The sequence below is a fragment of the Harpia harpyja genome, chromosome 21 (genome assembly GCF_026419915.1).
Source record: "Harpia harpyja isolate bHarHar1 chromosome 21, bHarHar1 primary haplotype, whole genome shotgun sequence".
Taxonomy (NCBI): Eukaryota; Metazoa; Chordata; class Aves; order Accipitriformes; family Accipitridae; genus Harpia; species Harpia harpyja.
Window position 1 is genome coordinate 8,310,437 of NC_068960.1, and position 13,313 is coordinate 8,323,749.

Consider the following 13,313-nt stretch of genomic DNA (forward strand, 5'->3'; position numbering starts at 1 on the left):
TCTTTTCACAGTGGTTTGTCTATAACCAGTACTTTCACCCAGAAGGGGTCATACTTTCAGCTTTCACAACTGTAAAAATAAATATGAATATATATTCTGGGTTCCATCCCACTCCAATGAAACTGCTGTATCCCAGGCCATGCCATAGACTAGCGCCTATGAGTGGCAGGAGGCAGGTCTGAGCCTAAGCTTCAGACACTCCACCACATCCAAATGTGGAGACCCTCTCCCCAGTGGTGGTTTCATGCACATACACATCCCCCTAAGCCACTTTTGGTTGAAGACTGTGATTTAAGACACTTAGGGAATAAAGATAACTCTTACAGGACTGTACTTCTATCAGTCTAGAGAGACAGTAGCTGAACTCATAGCAGCTATGAAGGAGAACATTTAGTGTCTTGTGTGACTATAAAGGAATTAAAAGACTCATTTTACAGTGCATTTTAATTAAAAGTTCATTATAAGAATTTTCTTTTAAGAACAGCATACTACATATTAATGGAAATATGTAACTTTATCCTACAAATGGGACTGTCACCATATTATTCTTACAATTCAAACATATGAAAAATAAAATATGATATTTAGCTTTATAAATTTCCCCTCCCCCCCCTTTAAATCCTTTTTCTTTTAAATAACAAAAGAATTAACTCTTTCCCAGTACAGTGCATTTGCTATCTGCGAGCCACAAACCAAGTAGTCACATCAATGCCAAGGAAACAGCAACATTGTTTGCAAAATATTGAGAGAAAATGATAAAAAAATATATTAGTCAGCCCAGTGCTTACAGAAGAGACAGTCAACAAGAATTGAAAAAACAGCACATTTTCATATTACATAGGACCATTAAAATAACATAGAAAACAGTGCAGAAGACTTATGCTGGAAAAATATAGAGCGATTCTCAGCAAGCAGAAACTGAACTTTGGCACTTGCTCATAAAAAGGCCTTTCAAAGCAAAACAAAACAGAAATTCACTTAATCACAGCTTGTATATTTAAAAAAATAAAGACATTGACTAAAGCAAGAGAAACAAGAGAGAAAAGTTTACAAGCCAGGTCACTATGAATTCAGTACATTCAGCCTACAGAAAATACAAATACAATCTTTCATCCATCCATCTACGCTGGGATCCTGGCTAGCGAGACAGGCTTTGGGACAGAACCTTACCTGAAGCATCTCTATTTCAACAGAGCTATGCTGATTACACAGCCCGTTTCTTCAAACTGAACTAGAATAGCATGTCTCAAATACATTGCCTCCTTATCGTAAAATAAGGATTTCTAATCTGCAAATTAAAAAGCAAGACCCTTGCACTCAGACAGTGGCTGTTCTGCTCTACCCATAGTTGCACCATAACCACTGTAGTGTAAGGATTAAGTGATTTCTTTAAAAAGGGCTAAAAAAGAATGGCTTCAATTCAAAGGGGAGACGATAGACTGGAAGGAAGGATTCACATTTAGCCTGTTAGTATTAGCGCTTTGTCAGCACTGCACATTGTTAAAAGGAGGACTGTAGTTAACATGTGCATGGCTGTTCCCCTTCCCTGCCAGGACTGATGAACTAAACTCGGGCCTAACCAAAACGCTGCTGCAGGCCAAAGCAAATTTTTGGATCAGGCTGTAAGAAAGCAAGGGCTGCTCTAGCCAAGAAGTGCTTCTTTCATTGTCAGGCTCAATGCCCCAAACTAGCAGCTATCTTTGCACTGAGGCAGTTTACTCAATTTTTTTTATTCTTTTGAGGAGTTAAGATTGGAGAAGGGCAGAGAGAAAAATAAGTGTTTTAGATTCCACAGAAGATTGTCCTACTAAAGGGGGCACTTGAATGGGAAACAATTGCAGCTATAAATCTAGCAGACGCTCTTCACATGTCTCCACAGGCCATTTAGTAGCACCTCCAAACACATCAACGTTGTTGTCAACCCAGGGTATGATGTTGCCAGGCATGTTGGTAGAGCAGTTAGCAATATTCATGATGTCTTCAGCTTTTAAGACCCTGTCCCATATATTGAACTGGCTCATCTCCCCAACGAAGGCTTGAGTTGCATCAAATCTTCCTCCTACTGTGTCCTTTAGGCACACAAGAGTTAGGATTAGATGAGAAGGTTATTTCAGCATTTTCTTCTTCAAACTTGAAGACCCTCCCCCCCAGCCACACTGCTAGAAGGAGGTGCAGAGCTAGGTCACAGACACGAACAACTTCAAGTTTCTAGAAGGGCTACTTTGAACAAGATATTCTATGGAACAGTTAAATGCTCCAATCTGAAATGCACCAAAACAATTCAAAGCAAACAGTAGTGACTGTATACCATCACACAAAGGCTATACATAACTAACCCTGCCCCCAAGCAGTAGAGCAGGAAGGCAGCTTTAAATATTGAGGCTAATTTAGGAGCCATTTTGCAAGCTTGGCACAGAACAACTTCAGCAAGAACTGCATAGATGTGTAAGATTACTCCAAAAGCTTTATGGCTATAGATTAAACTGTAACTGCAGCCTTTGACAATTGTCTGCAGGGCCTGCAAGATGCGATCTTTGGATCTAAATACACATGCTTCTTCTGGTTGTACCAAATGACTAATTCAAACTGGTGCGTAAGACTAAAAGTGTTTGCTTGCTCCATCTACTACTCAAGGACAGAAATCACACATTTTGTGTGATCACACTAACATGAAACTGATAGCATAGGATAGAACCAAGCATAGTACAGGCAAATGACATGAGAGAGTTACAGAAAAGCTGCCAGCCACTTAATAGTGAGCTGGAGCATCTGCTGTGCAGAGTGTATTAGGATTCTGAATTTACCATTCTGTCACTTATGTCATGGATAAGTATCTACTAAAATCAGTATCAGGACAAAACTAATTTTTCATTGCCCCGTTGTGAGCCTGGGAGTCCCAGAGAAAGGCTATTTCCTGCTACTCATTACAGTATTTTTTTTAGTATATGTATAATCATACAAAGAACAGGTAGAAAAAAAATGTGAAGATAAGAGCCACACAATTCATAGGCAATAGCTTAACGAGATATTAATCAGAAATGCAAGATTCAAAATCCTTTGGGGTTTTTTTTCAGTATTCAAAAAGGACTTATCCTTAACCTCATGAATGGTTTCTGTTGGCAGTACTAATAATCAAACTTTATTAGCATTTGCATTAGGAAAGTTATTTACCTACATCTTTAATGAGAAACCAAATGTCTGATTTAGAGTTTGTCCCTTTGACTTCAGACTCATCTTTAAAGTAGACATCAAATTCTGAATGAGTGACAGACTCTGCTACTCTAAAAATGTGTTACATACTGAAAAGCTGCAGAATTCAGTCTGGACAGAGCTCTCCGTAGCAGGCCAAATTATAGAAGATCCTGATATACACACAAGCACTCCAGTGCCCATAGTTGTTGGTCCCCTCACCCCCATACACACACTTTCCTTGGTCTGTTCCAGGGCTTGAGGACTAACATTCTTACTATTCTGGGGATAAAGAGGAAAGGAAGGGGGAAAACCAGTAAACTGCTAAGGGGGACAGTCAACTTGGCTTCAATTAAAAAAAAAAATTTAAACAAATCAAAGCAATTATACTTGGTTGACTTTCAGCAAGCTCCTTTTTGACTGCTCATAAAACAGCACTAGCTGATTCTGTCCTTTTCTGTAACTTCAGTGGCCACATTGCTAGTTACCAGCAATCTAGCTCAAAGGATTTAATTTAAGGCATTATTCAGATCACTGATGAAGTTGCACACTGTAGCATTAAGAGTGGGAATAGGAATAGCTGCAACATGAATATTCTGAATATTTAGTAAATGAAACGAAATATACCAATGTATGATTGCATTAAGCATTTGTTGCTTTGTTTTAATCTTTCTGATACTGTCTATACAACAGGACCAAGTGTTTAACAAAGAAATTTTCTCACAGCTGCTGTTCGTTTGGGGAGTTTTAATTTAACTTTTTTTTAAACCCTGGAACATGCTGTCATTCACTCACCTGTTCCTGACCCAGGATCAGGACACCTCCAGGTTTAATTGGGTGCCAAGGAGCAAGATTCTCCCCAGTGCCAAGCTTCTCACCATCCTGAAAAGCCTCCCACATTCCATCTCTGGTTGTCCATGTTATACAGATATGATGCCATTTTCCATCACTAATGAAGAGAGGGAGCTGGGCAACCTACAAAAAACAAAGAACAATGCATGTTGCAAACAAAGTCTACCAGTTCAAGCACAACATTTAAAAAGAGACAGTATTTACTCTGTCCTCAGAAGCAAAAATTTCAGAGGCAGAAGTTAGTCCACATCCTTCTACTTTGTCCCAGCTCTCCTGTATTCAGGAATACAGCCATGCTTTTTATTCTAGATGTGAGCCTTTGTTTCACCTAGAATCAAGTGAAACAAGTACCAGAGTCTAAGCTGCTATCAATCCACTGATCCTGCATATTAAACTGTGGCATTTATTACTTAAAACTCAGTGCTTAGTCCTAACTTTCCATCCAGTGCTCATGTTCAGCTTCTTTTAAAATCTCAGGTTTGCCTGCACCATTTGCAGTAACAACTCCGACAAACAGATCTGCCTGCTTCCAGTAAAACTTGTGGAAACTGTTACACAGGCCTCCAGATAAGAAGGAATTACAATCCTTTAGGAATTTGATCTGAAAACTTGCAAGTCAACATAAGACAAGTGCAGTGGGCTATGGAGTAGCTGTGATGTAGGAGAAAGAAAAGCCTCACACAACGTTAATAGTACTGACATAATATCAAAGATAAAAAGTTATTGCTAAAGATAAGCAGACTCAAGTTTCCTTCTCTTCCACAGGCAATTAAAAATAATCAGCTTTTCACTTTTACTGATTTGGGAGGATGCTAGGACTGTTAAAAGTCCTTAACTAGCCACATGACTGAACCACCTGTGTTGTGTTGTAGATCTGTAAACACCTGATCCCTCAGAGAGGAGGGAGTTACTAGGAAACCTAACTGAAGGTGGAGAGAAAGGAAGTATTTTTAAATATAAAGTGTAACAGGTAAATATAAAGTAATCTGTTTTAATGCCAAGTTTCAGTGGGTCTTGCCTTCCTCAAGCCTCATTCTGAAGCTTGCCAGAAACTATCAGTGGTATGTAGTAGTGTGAGACAAGTGTTTCTTTTTGTATCTAAACTCTGAAAAAATTGTATTTAAATGGATGTTCCATCACTAAGCATAACAAAATCAGCCACAATTATATGCCTTTTGCTCTCTGTCTTCTGCAAAATTCATTTTAACATATCTGAACTTCTAGGATCAGAAAGACAGAAATACTGCAACTGGCTTAGATCTCACAGGTTTTGCAGTAGTGTGGCTTCAAACACTGCTTCTGTTTCATAAAAAACCCAAGAAGCCAAGACCTGCTTGTAAATTCAGAGGACATGCATAAGTGTGTACAGATCTAGATGTCATGCTGCTTTGTCTCAACACTTTGTTTCGAGTATTTTTATGAACTTGCAACAAACACATGGACAACAACAGACAAGTAGATGCTACCATCTCAAAGGCCCAGAGCTGGCTTCTCTCAAGAGAGAATGAAAGAGTTACTAGAGAGGTACCAAGGGTTCAGGCCTTATTCTCATTATGTAGACAATAAAGAAGAGTTAGTCAATTCTCACCTTATCATTAATTAGCAGTTCAATTGGATTATTCCCCCATTCTATGAGGACAATTTCATTAGCCTGCCCAGGAACAGCATATGAGAATGGAGTGCCAATTCCAGGAGAAGCACTTGATCTCAACCACAAGCATACAGTAAAAGCATACAGCTCTGGCAGAGTCTTCTTGATCTTCCCATATAAGTAGTTTGTGCGAAGAGGAAGGGAGACTTTGAATTCATCAGGTGACTTAAATGCACTGTTACCTAGAATTACATTGGGGAAGAAAAACCTTTAACACTAAACAAAACAATGTATTTGTAATTCAGGTTAAGAAACAAAATGATTGATATTGAGAATCTTTGGAATTTTAATCACTTTAGAGAGGTAAACACAAAAAAAAAAATTGAAGTAGTATTACTGAATGTTGATTTTGCAGCACAGAAAAATAGGTTTTATAGACATCATGCTAATTACTTAGTTTATTTTTCCTGCTCATTTAGAGCAAAAAAATAGATGGCAGACAACTAATGAGAGGCTGTTAAATATTTTCTTCCTTCATTGTTTAGTTCATGGCTGGAGGCCTGCCTATTTCAAACAATTCAAACTATTTTAAAAGATATTTACTGTTACTGAACATGGATTCTCTGGTATGCTCACTATTAAAGCATCATAGGGCTTCAAAAACAGTATTTCTTCTCCTACTACTGCTACACAGGGAGCTAGCAGCAGCATCCCCATTTTACAGCTAGCAGGCTGAGAAACAGGTTGATGCTTTCATTTTGGATGGCCAATTTGAAATAGGAAAAAGCTGATATATTCCAGAAAGCAGAGTTAAATTCAGTAAAACAGATTTCTGTCCCATAGATGAATCAGGAGGTGATCTGAACAAAAACATAAAGCTGAAGTTCAAAGTGACCCAAAGAAAAATGCAATATAAAGTTATGAACTATGAAGACATTAGACATTTGTTTTAATATAAAAGCAGAAAATAGTTTTTTTCTAAAAGATGTGATAAAAACCAGTGAGATATTCCAGTTTTTTGTGGAAATTGAGAACTCCTAAGACCAAAACGTTCTAAAGTTGCAATACTGTGTATTATATAGTTGGTGTCTATTTCTGATTTAGTTGCTTACAAGTGATTTTCTAGAATTAAATATTAAGAATAGAGAAATCCCACATTGTGCCACAGAATAAAACCCCACAGTTCTGTAGTAGAGTGTCACCCTCAACCTTTTAGCAACCTGTTCTTCTGAGTCCCACTCATTTCCTTTACTCACATTCCTGAAACAAATTCAATCCCCTTGCCAAACTTCACACTTCAATCCAAATGAAGAGCTGTTATCACAAAAGGTTGCCACAATTCTCATATGGAATTTTTAAACCATTGGCATTCTCTCAGTTCCCATTCTCAGAAGCAACTGAAGTGTTTTGACTGCATTTTTCACAGAACGAGGGGGTGGAAGAAGAAAAAGCTTGTCTGATGCTTGCATCTGTCTTGAGGAACTTCCAGACCAAAAAATGAAATATTCTAAATTCTAAGCAAAAAAACCTTAGGGTCTTAGGGCTAATGTTGAGCACCCTCCACTAGGCTGGTACAACCAATCTCACATATAAAAAAACCCAAATATACTCCATTAAGAGCATTAGTCACTCTGTGAAAGAGCTTAAGGAAGCAATAATGGTTTGGAAAAGAACAAACAATATTCATCTTTTTTATATTTTTCAGTTTGTTCTCATGACTTGAAAACATCCACAACTCCAAATGATAACAAGATCCTCCTGTTCTGGGCAATGGGCACATGCACAGGATAACACAATCCTTTTCCTGAAGAAGCTGAATTATTTTGGGACAAGATGGGCAAGAAATATTGTTATTCCCTTTTCAGATGGAGAAAATATATTTAGACATAGCAAGTGACCTGTTCATGTCTCCAGCAAAGCTAGGAATCACATTTAAGCCCACGCACTTAAATGTTGCAGGATTATTCCTCCACCCAGTCCTGCTTTTTAATGCATCATCTACTGCTGTCAGTGGAGACAACCGCTGAAGGAATTACCAGAAGACTTTGGGAATCACAACGGTTGTACAAACTTCAAACTCTTCTGCCCCACTGGTAACTAAAGACAGCTGTCACAACTACAGATAAAAAAAACCCAAAGTTCATAGTGTTACCTTACAAAGTTAGGGTTTTTCCTCCATTTATTTAGCCTCAGGACAATGGGGAGCTTATGACATTCTAGTTAGTTGTTAGGAAGAGATGCTAAACAATATGGCATTTAAAATAAAAGCACAATACAAATACTATTTTCAAAAGAGGTCAGTTCACTTCAAATATTGTCTGCATTTAATCTACAAAATCATTAAATTCTTAGATTATTACCCTCACTTTGATTTGACAGAGGAAACAAAGGCACAGAACAGCTAAACTCCACTGTAATAGACAGCAAATTACACAACTAAAAGAAAGCCTGTGTCTTGGTTCCTGGCCCAAATTCTTCACTTCCCTGGAGACTTAAGACAGCCCTCTCTCCCCACACAAAAAAAAATAAAGGTGGGAACAGGCTGTTTTTAACCTAACTAAATTACACATTCTTGTTCTCCTACCATTCCCTTTCTCTTTCTGATGACTTGCTGATATGAGCCACATCTTTCAGAGACAAGGACTAGCAATACTTGCCACATAAGACATTAACAGGCCACTAATTCTCCAGAACTTTAGTTGCAGTTTAGGCTTTATCTTGCTCTCAGAAAACACTAAGTGACAGAGCCAATAGAGGATCTCTTCTGCCTCCTTCCCCTTTCCCCTCCTTCACACTTTTAAAATTAAAAAAATAGATACAATATTACACCAACGGATCCATTAGGTTGCATTTTAAAATTCATGAGATACGTACATTTGCACCATTTTGAAAGCATGTCCATTAAGCTGTTTTTAAGCAGAGAGCCTATTCACCTTGGAAAATCATTTAAGGATTGGGCAGTGATATTTACTGGTACTCTAGTCCTACACAGTCCACTCTGTAGGTGTATATAGTGAATACAGAAAGATAGTTCTGTTCTTTGGCTCACTTCCATGGGCATTTGTAATTCAAATAAACAGACACTACTCAAGCATAGAGATCTCAGCAATAATTAATCTAAGTATCTGAATAAATGACTAGGATTAAGAGAGTGTCCCCCAGTGGCACCACGTGTAATCTACTGTAAACTCTAAAGGCTATATGCTTGGGATGGGACACAATTCAAGTATCTGCAGTTACCCAAAGTCATAACCAGCAACAAAAGGAAAGACCACCAGCAATACTTCCAAAGCAGCAGGAAATGGTTCTGGTATAAAATGCCATTCATTACATCAAAGGCAGTTGTGCTAATTACATTTAGCGCATATGATTTTCAGTCCAAATAAAGGCAGGCAGCTTTACTTAGACATTATCTAGCTATTTACCTGACAGCAGTATCATACTTCTTCCTATTTCCACTTACCTCCTTATAGATCTTTTCATCCCACAAACACTCAGAGTTTCATCTTAACCACCCACATATGCCAAATTAAGAGACAGAAATCCAAAGCCATACAGAGACCTGTCAAGAAGGAAGCCTGTGACAAAAGGAAAAAGGGAATCCAAGTATTTGCACTGTCACCTACTACTTAGTCCAGTGCCTTAACTCTTTCCCTCAAGGCCCACATTTAGACTACCGGACTAGAAGGAGGGAGTAAACAAAATTAATCAGCATGGGGAAGCGTTTAGATTCTGTGCAGATTACCTTTTTCTAGTTCAGACACTCTTTCTAGCAATGCGTTCAAGGCTGTCTCCGTCTTCTGCCGATGGGCTGATGTCTCATTATGAAGCAAAGACTTTTCATCCTCAAGCTCAGCCACTTTGCTCAGGAGTTGGCGTTCCAGGTCTCCAAGCCTCCGCTGAAGCATCTCTCGGAGGTCATTAGGCAGTGCTGCATATGACACATTGGCTCGGAGTTGGTGCTTTAGGGGAAATGAGAAGAAAAAGAAAATTGTCATTTCTAAAACAGAAACTGTGAAATGCAGATATGCTCCTGATTCAAAAGGAAGAAAGCAAGATCACTGAGTTCTCCAGCAAGTACAAAGGAAGCATTGCTTTTTAGCACTTGTCATGTTTAGTGCTTTTATCAGCACTGTAGCTAAACAGGTCCTGAAACAAAAGGGCACTTCTGTTAGAGGCTTCCAGCATTTCATATGAAGGAGTCTTCACACATTTAAGTTCAATAAAATCAATGTAGGGAACCAGGTCTGATGCACTTCCATTAGTATGGGTACACGTGGCACATTAGTCAATTTTTGCTTTACTTACTGCAAGTGACATTGCCAACGTAAGTAAACAGAAAAACTATTTCTTTTTAAATAAAAAATTAAGCTACTTTGAAAGCAAATTTACCAAATGAAAGTTTCCTCAGTTTTGATTTGCAGAGTAAGGAAGTCAGATCCTCTTTAGATCAACTGTAAGTATTAGCCAGTGAAAGTATTTTTATTTAAATTGAAAAAAAAAAAAAAAAAAAGAAAGCCCCACACTCTTTCAGATAACACTGGTATCTTTAAGGATACTACGAAACCGACAGTTCCACCTACCATTTTATTCTAGTGGAGTTTCTGTTCTACAACCCTAAAAAAAAAATGCCTCAGAAAGACAGCAACAGTAATAAAAGGATGTTACGCTACCAGATCATTCAAAATTGTAATTGAAAAACAGCCCAGAGTGTTTAGATCTCTCAGAATATTAGGAAGCTACTCGCCATCCTCACATCACCACTGACTGTTTGGAGGACAGCAGGAGGACACGCATGTAGCTCTCAGGCTGTGGAAAGCAAAACAACATCCAGCACGATTCCTGTGGGAATACTCTCTATAAAATATTTCCATGAGTGCCACTCAACCACAGGCACTGTCCAAAGCCTCATGGAAATCACTTATCGGTGGGCTTAGACCAAATCCCCTTTCTAGTCACAGGCATACAGAATCAGGTTCTTTTTATTCTGTATCAGCTCTAAATACATGATCTTATCTTCACAATCTGCCCAACACAATCTCCTCATTACCACTGGTCTGTTCAGCACCATATGCCAAGGTCTTACTGCCCAAGACGTCAGCTTTATACCTCAAACCCCACAAAGTCACATTCCCAGAAAGAGAGATTTAGACATATTAATACAGAAACTAAGCTGGTGACAAGCAGGAAAACCATAATCTCCCCCCACGCAGCGGGAGAACACATTCACAGAGGAGCCCTTCAGGTTTTTTTACCATTAAAGCGAGCAGATAAATAATGAAGAAAACCAGACAAGCCAACCAAGCAACTCGCTCCCAGGGCTTGGCCAGTTGGGATTTACCTCCGTAAAGATTAAGCGCACTAGTTGTGTTCACCCAGCGGTCCAAAGCCACTGTTACACGTTAAGTCGTTCCAAGTTTCTAAGCGGGTGGGCGGGGAGGCTGGCCCACCCCGCGCCCCGGCCCTACCTCCAGGCTCTCCAGCCGGTCCTTCAGAGTCTGCATGGTGCGGCTCAGCTGGTCGATGACCTGCGCCGGGTCCCGCGGCAGGTCGCCCATAGTGTCCTTGCCCTTGCCCAGCTCCTTCTTCCACGTTCCCGTGGCGGACTTGCCGTCGGCGCTCTCGCAGCGGCTCAGCTTACCGGTGAGCTCCCGGATGGCCTCCCGCTGGCTCCCGATGGTCTCCTTCTGCTGCAGGACGGTCTCCCGCAGCTGCAGCACCGTGGCTTTCAGCTCCTCCTCGGGGGGCAGCGCGCCGCCCTGCATGGGCACCGGGGGCAGCGGGCAGCCCGCGCCGGCGGCGTCCAGCGGCAGCGAGGTGCACACGAAGCGGCTCCCCGGCGGGCTCTCCTGGTCCCCCGCCGCCGACCCCCGGCCGCCCGCGGCGAGGGCGAGCAGGAGCCCGGCGACCACAGCCAACATCCCGGCTGGCGACCGGCGCGACGGCTCGGAGGGGACACCGCGGGGCGGGGGCCGAGCCGGCCGCCGCGGCTGACGGGAGGCCGGTCCCGCCGCCACGCCGTCCCGTCACACTCCTCACACCGCTCCCACCTTCGCCGCCGCCGGCCCGCGGCTTATATAGGCAGGGCGGGCGCGTGGCGGCGGGGGGGGGGGGCGCCGGGCTCGCGCCGCGCGCGCTGGTTGGCCGCAGCCGGCGCTGACGCCGCGCGGTCCCGGGGGCCGAGGCGGCGCGGGGGGAACCTGCCGGCCCGACGGGAGCGGCGGCGGGGGGCGGGGACCCGGGCTGGAGGGCGGCCCGGCAGGTCTCCAGGCCGGCCTGCGGCTCGGAAGCGGCGTCGGAGCGGGTGGCTGAGGGCTTTGTCCGGTTTGGAAAGCGGCAAGGATGCGAGCTGCACAGCCTGCCCCGGCAGCCTGTGCCTCTGGTCCAGCGTCCCCACGGGGAAGAAGCTTCGCCCTATGGCCGGTGTGAACCTCTCCCGCTTCAACTTGGACACCCGCTGTCACTTGTCCTCCCACCGCACGCCCCAGTGAAGAGCCTGGCTCGGTCCCGATGATCTCCTCTGCCGAATTCGCTCCAGCCGGTCCATGTCTGCCTTGTACTGGGGGGGGGGGGGGGGGGGGTGTCAAAACTGGAATACCCCGTACCTGCACGTGATCCAACCAGTGCCAAGCAAAGGGGATCATCGCTTCCCCTCGACCGACTGGCTACGCTCCGGCTAACGCAGCCTGGGGTACCGTTGGCCTGGGCCAACTAGCTATTTGAGCTAAAAGATAATGTTGTCACAAAAACGAGATACAGTTCCAGTTATAGATCAGTATTCAAATTGGTGATGGAGGGGAAAGGGACAGGGACATTTTGAGAAGGAGCTTCAGAAATTTTTCTACAGTACCATAAGACTCTCGTTGGACCCTAAGACCATTCTGGTTTTAGCTATATTGTTCATGGTATCCAGTATTTTTAACGCTGATCACAATTACATTACAATCCGTGAAGGCGTGGGCATTTTTCCAAGTGCCATGAAAACATCAACCGAACAGTTCTTGCAAACTTCTTACGCATACGCAATGAAAACTGTTACCTCTACTGGAAAAAATAGAGAAACAATTTCCTTATGCATCAGCAGAGGCTGCTCTTAGGACTCTAAAACCTTTGAGTAGAATTTTAGATTTTTAGAAAGGTTATCTATGGAAATTAAAGACATTTCACCATAGGGCGAGTAGCTCTTACTATGAAATACATAACTTTTTTAATAATAATGAATAAAAATAAGGAATAAAGAATATGTAATTGAAAAGATTTTTTAGCTCTTTTTCAGTCAACATGTGAACTGCTTTGTTACAGAATGAGTTAGCAACTTTCAAGAAGTGTGTATTACAGTGATAGTTAATTCTGATTGTTTTGTGAAGTCCAGTTTATTTGTTCAGCTCCTCCAGCAATGTCCTGTTTGAAAGTCATGTTAGTCAAAGCCAATTGCAGACGCCGTTAAGCCACGCCAAGTGAGAGATGCAGCTCATATTGCTTATTCAAGGGGAGAGAACACAGAGGACGGACAGAGTTCAATAAGCGACTAGAAGCTCCGATTTCTCTGTCTGAACTCCTTTTGTCTGGAAAGCAGGTCTCAAGAGACTGTACTACTTCCTGGTTGAATGAAAAAGACGTACCCACTCCAGTACGGAGGCTCTGACTAATTCCTGGTTAGACATTTAACTCCCATTGAAAT

The 13,313-nt window shown here is 42.0% G+C and overlaps 1 protein-coding gene across 1 annotated transcript; it reads right to left on the reverse strand.

The window, feature by feature from the left end:
- Positions 1-426: 426 nt before the first annotated feature.
- NPTX2 (neuronal pentraxin 2) lies at positions 427-11,674 on the reverse strand. The gene is made up of 5 exons (XM_052773254.1): positions 11,101-11,674; positions 9,378-9,594; positions 5,630-5,874; positions 3,985-4,164; positions 427-2,069 (listed from the first exon to the last, which is right to left on the reverse strand). Exons 1-5 carry the CDS (start codon positions 11,551-11,553, stop codon positions 1,842-1,844), a joined length of 1,323 nt encoding a protein of 440 aa, XP_052629214.1. The 5' UTR covers positions 11,554-11,674; the 3' UTR covers positions 427-1,841.
- Between the last annotated feature and the right edge of the window lie 1,639 nt (positions 11,675-13,313).

Bases quoted from the DNA above. Each gene is read 5' to 3' on its own strand.
- NPTX2 (XM_052773254.1), bottom strand. From the start codon at position 11,553: ATGTTGGCTGTGGTCGCCGGGCTCCTGCTCGCCCTCGCCGCGGGCGGC. The intron at 5,875-9,377 runs GTAATCTGCACA...ATGTAATTCTAG, and splicing joins AGTGTCTGAACTAGAAAAAG to GTAACAGTGCATTTAAGTCA. The intron at 4,165-5,629 runs GTGAGAATTGAC...TGTTTTTTGTAG, and splicing joins AACTGCTAATTAATGATAAG to GTTGCCCAGCTCCCTCTCTT.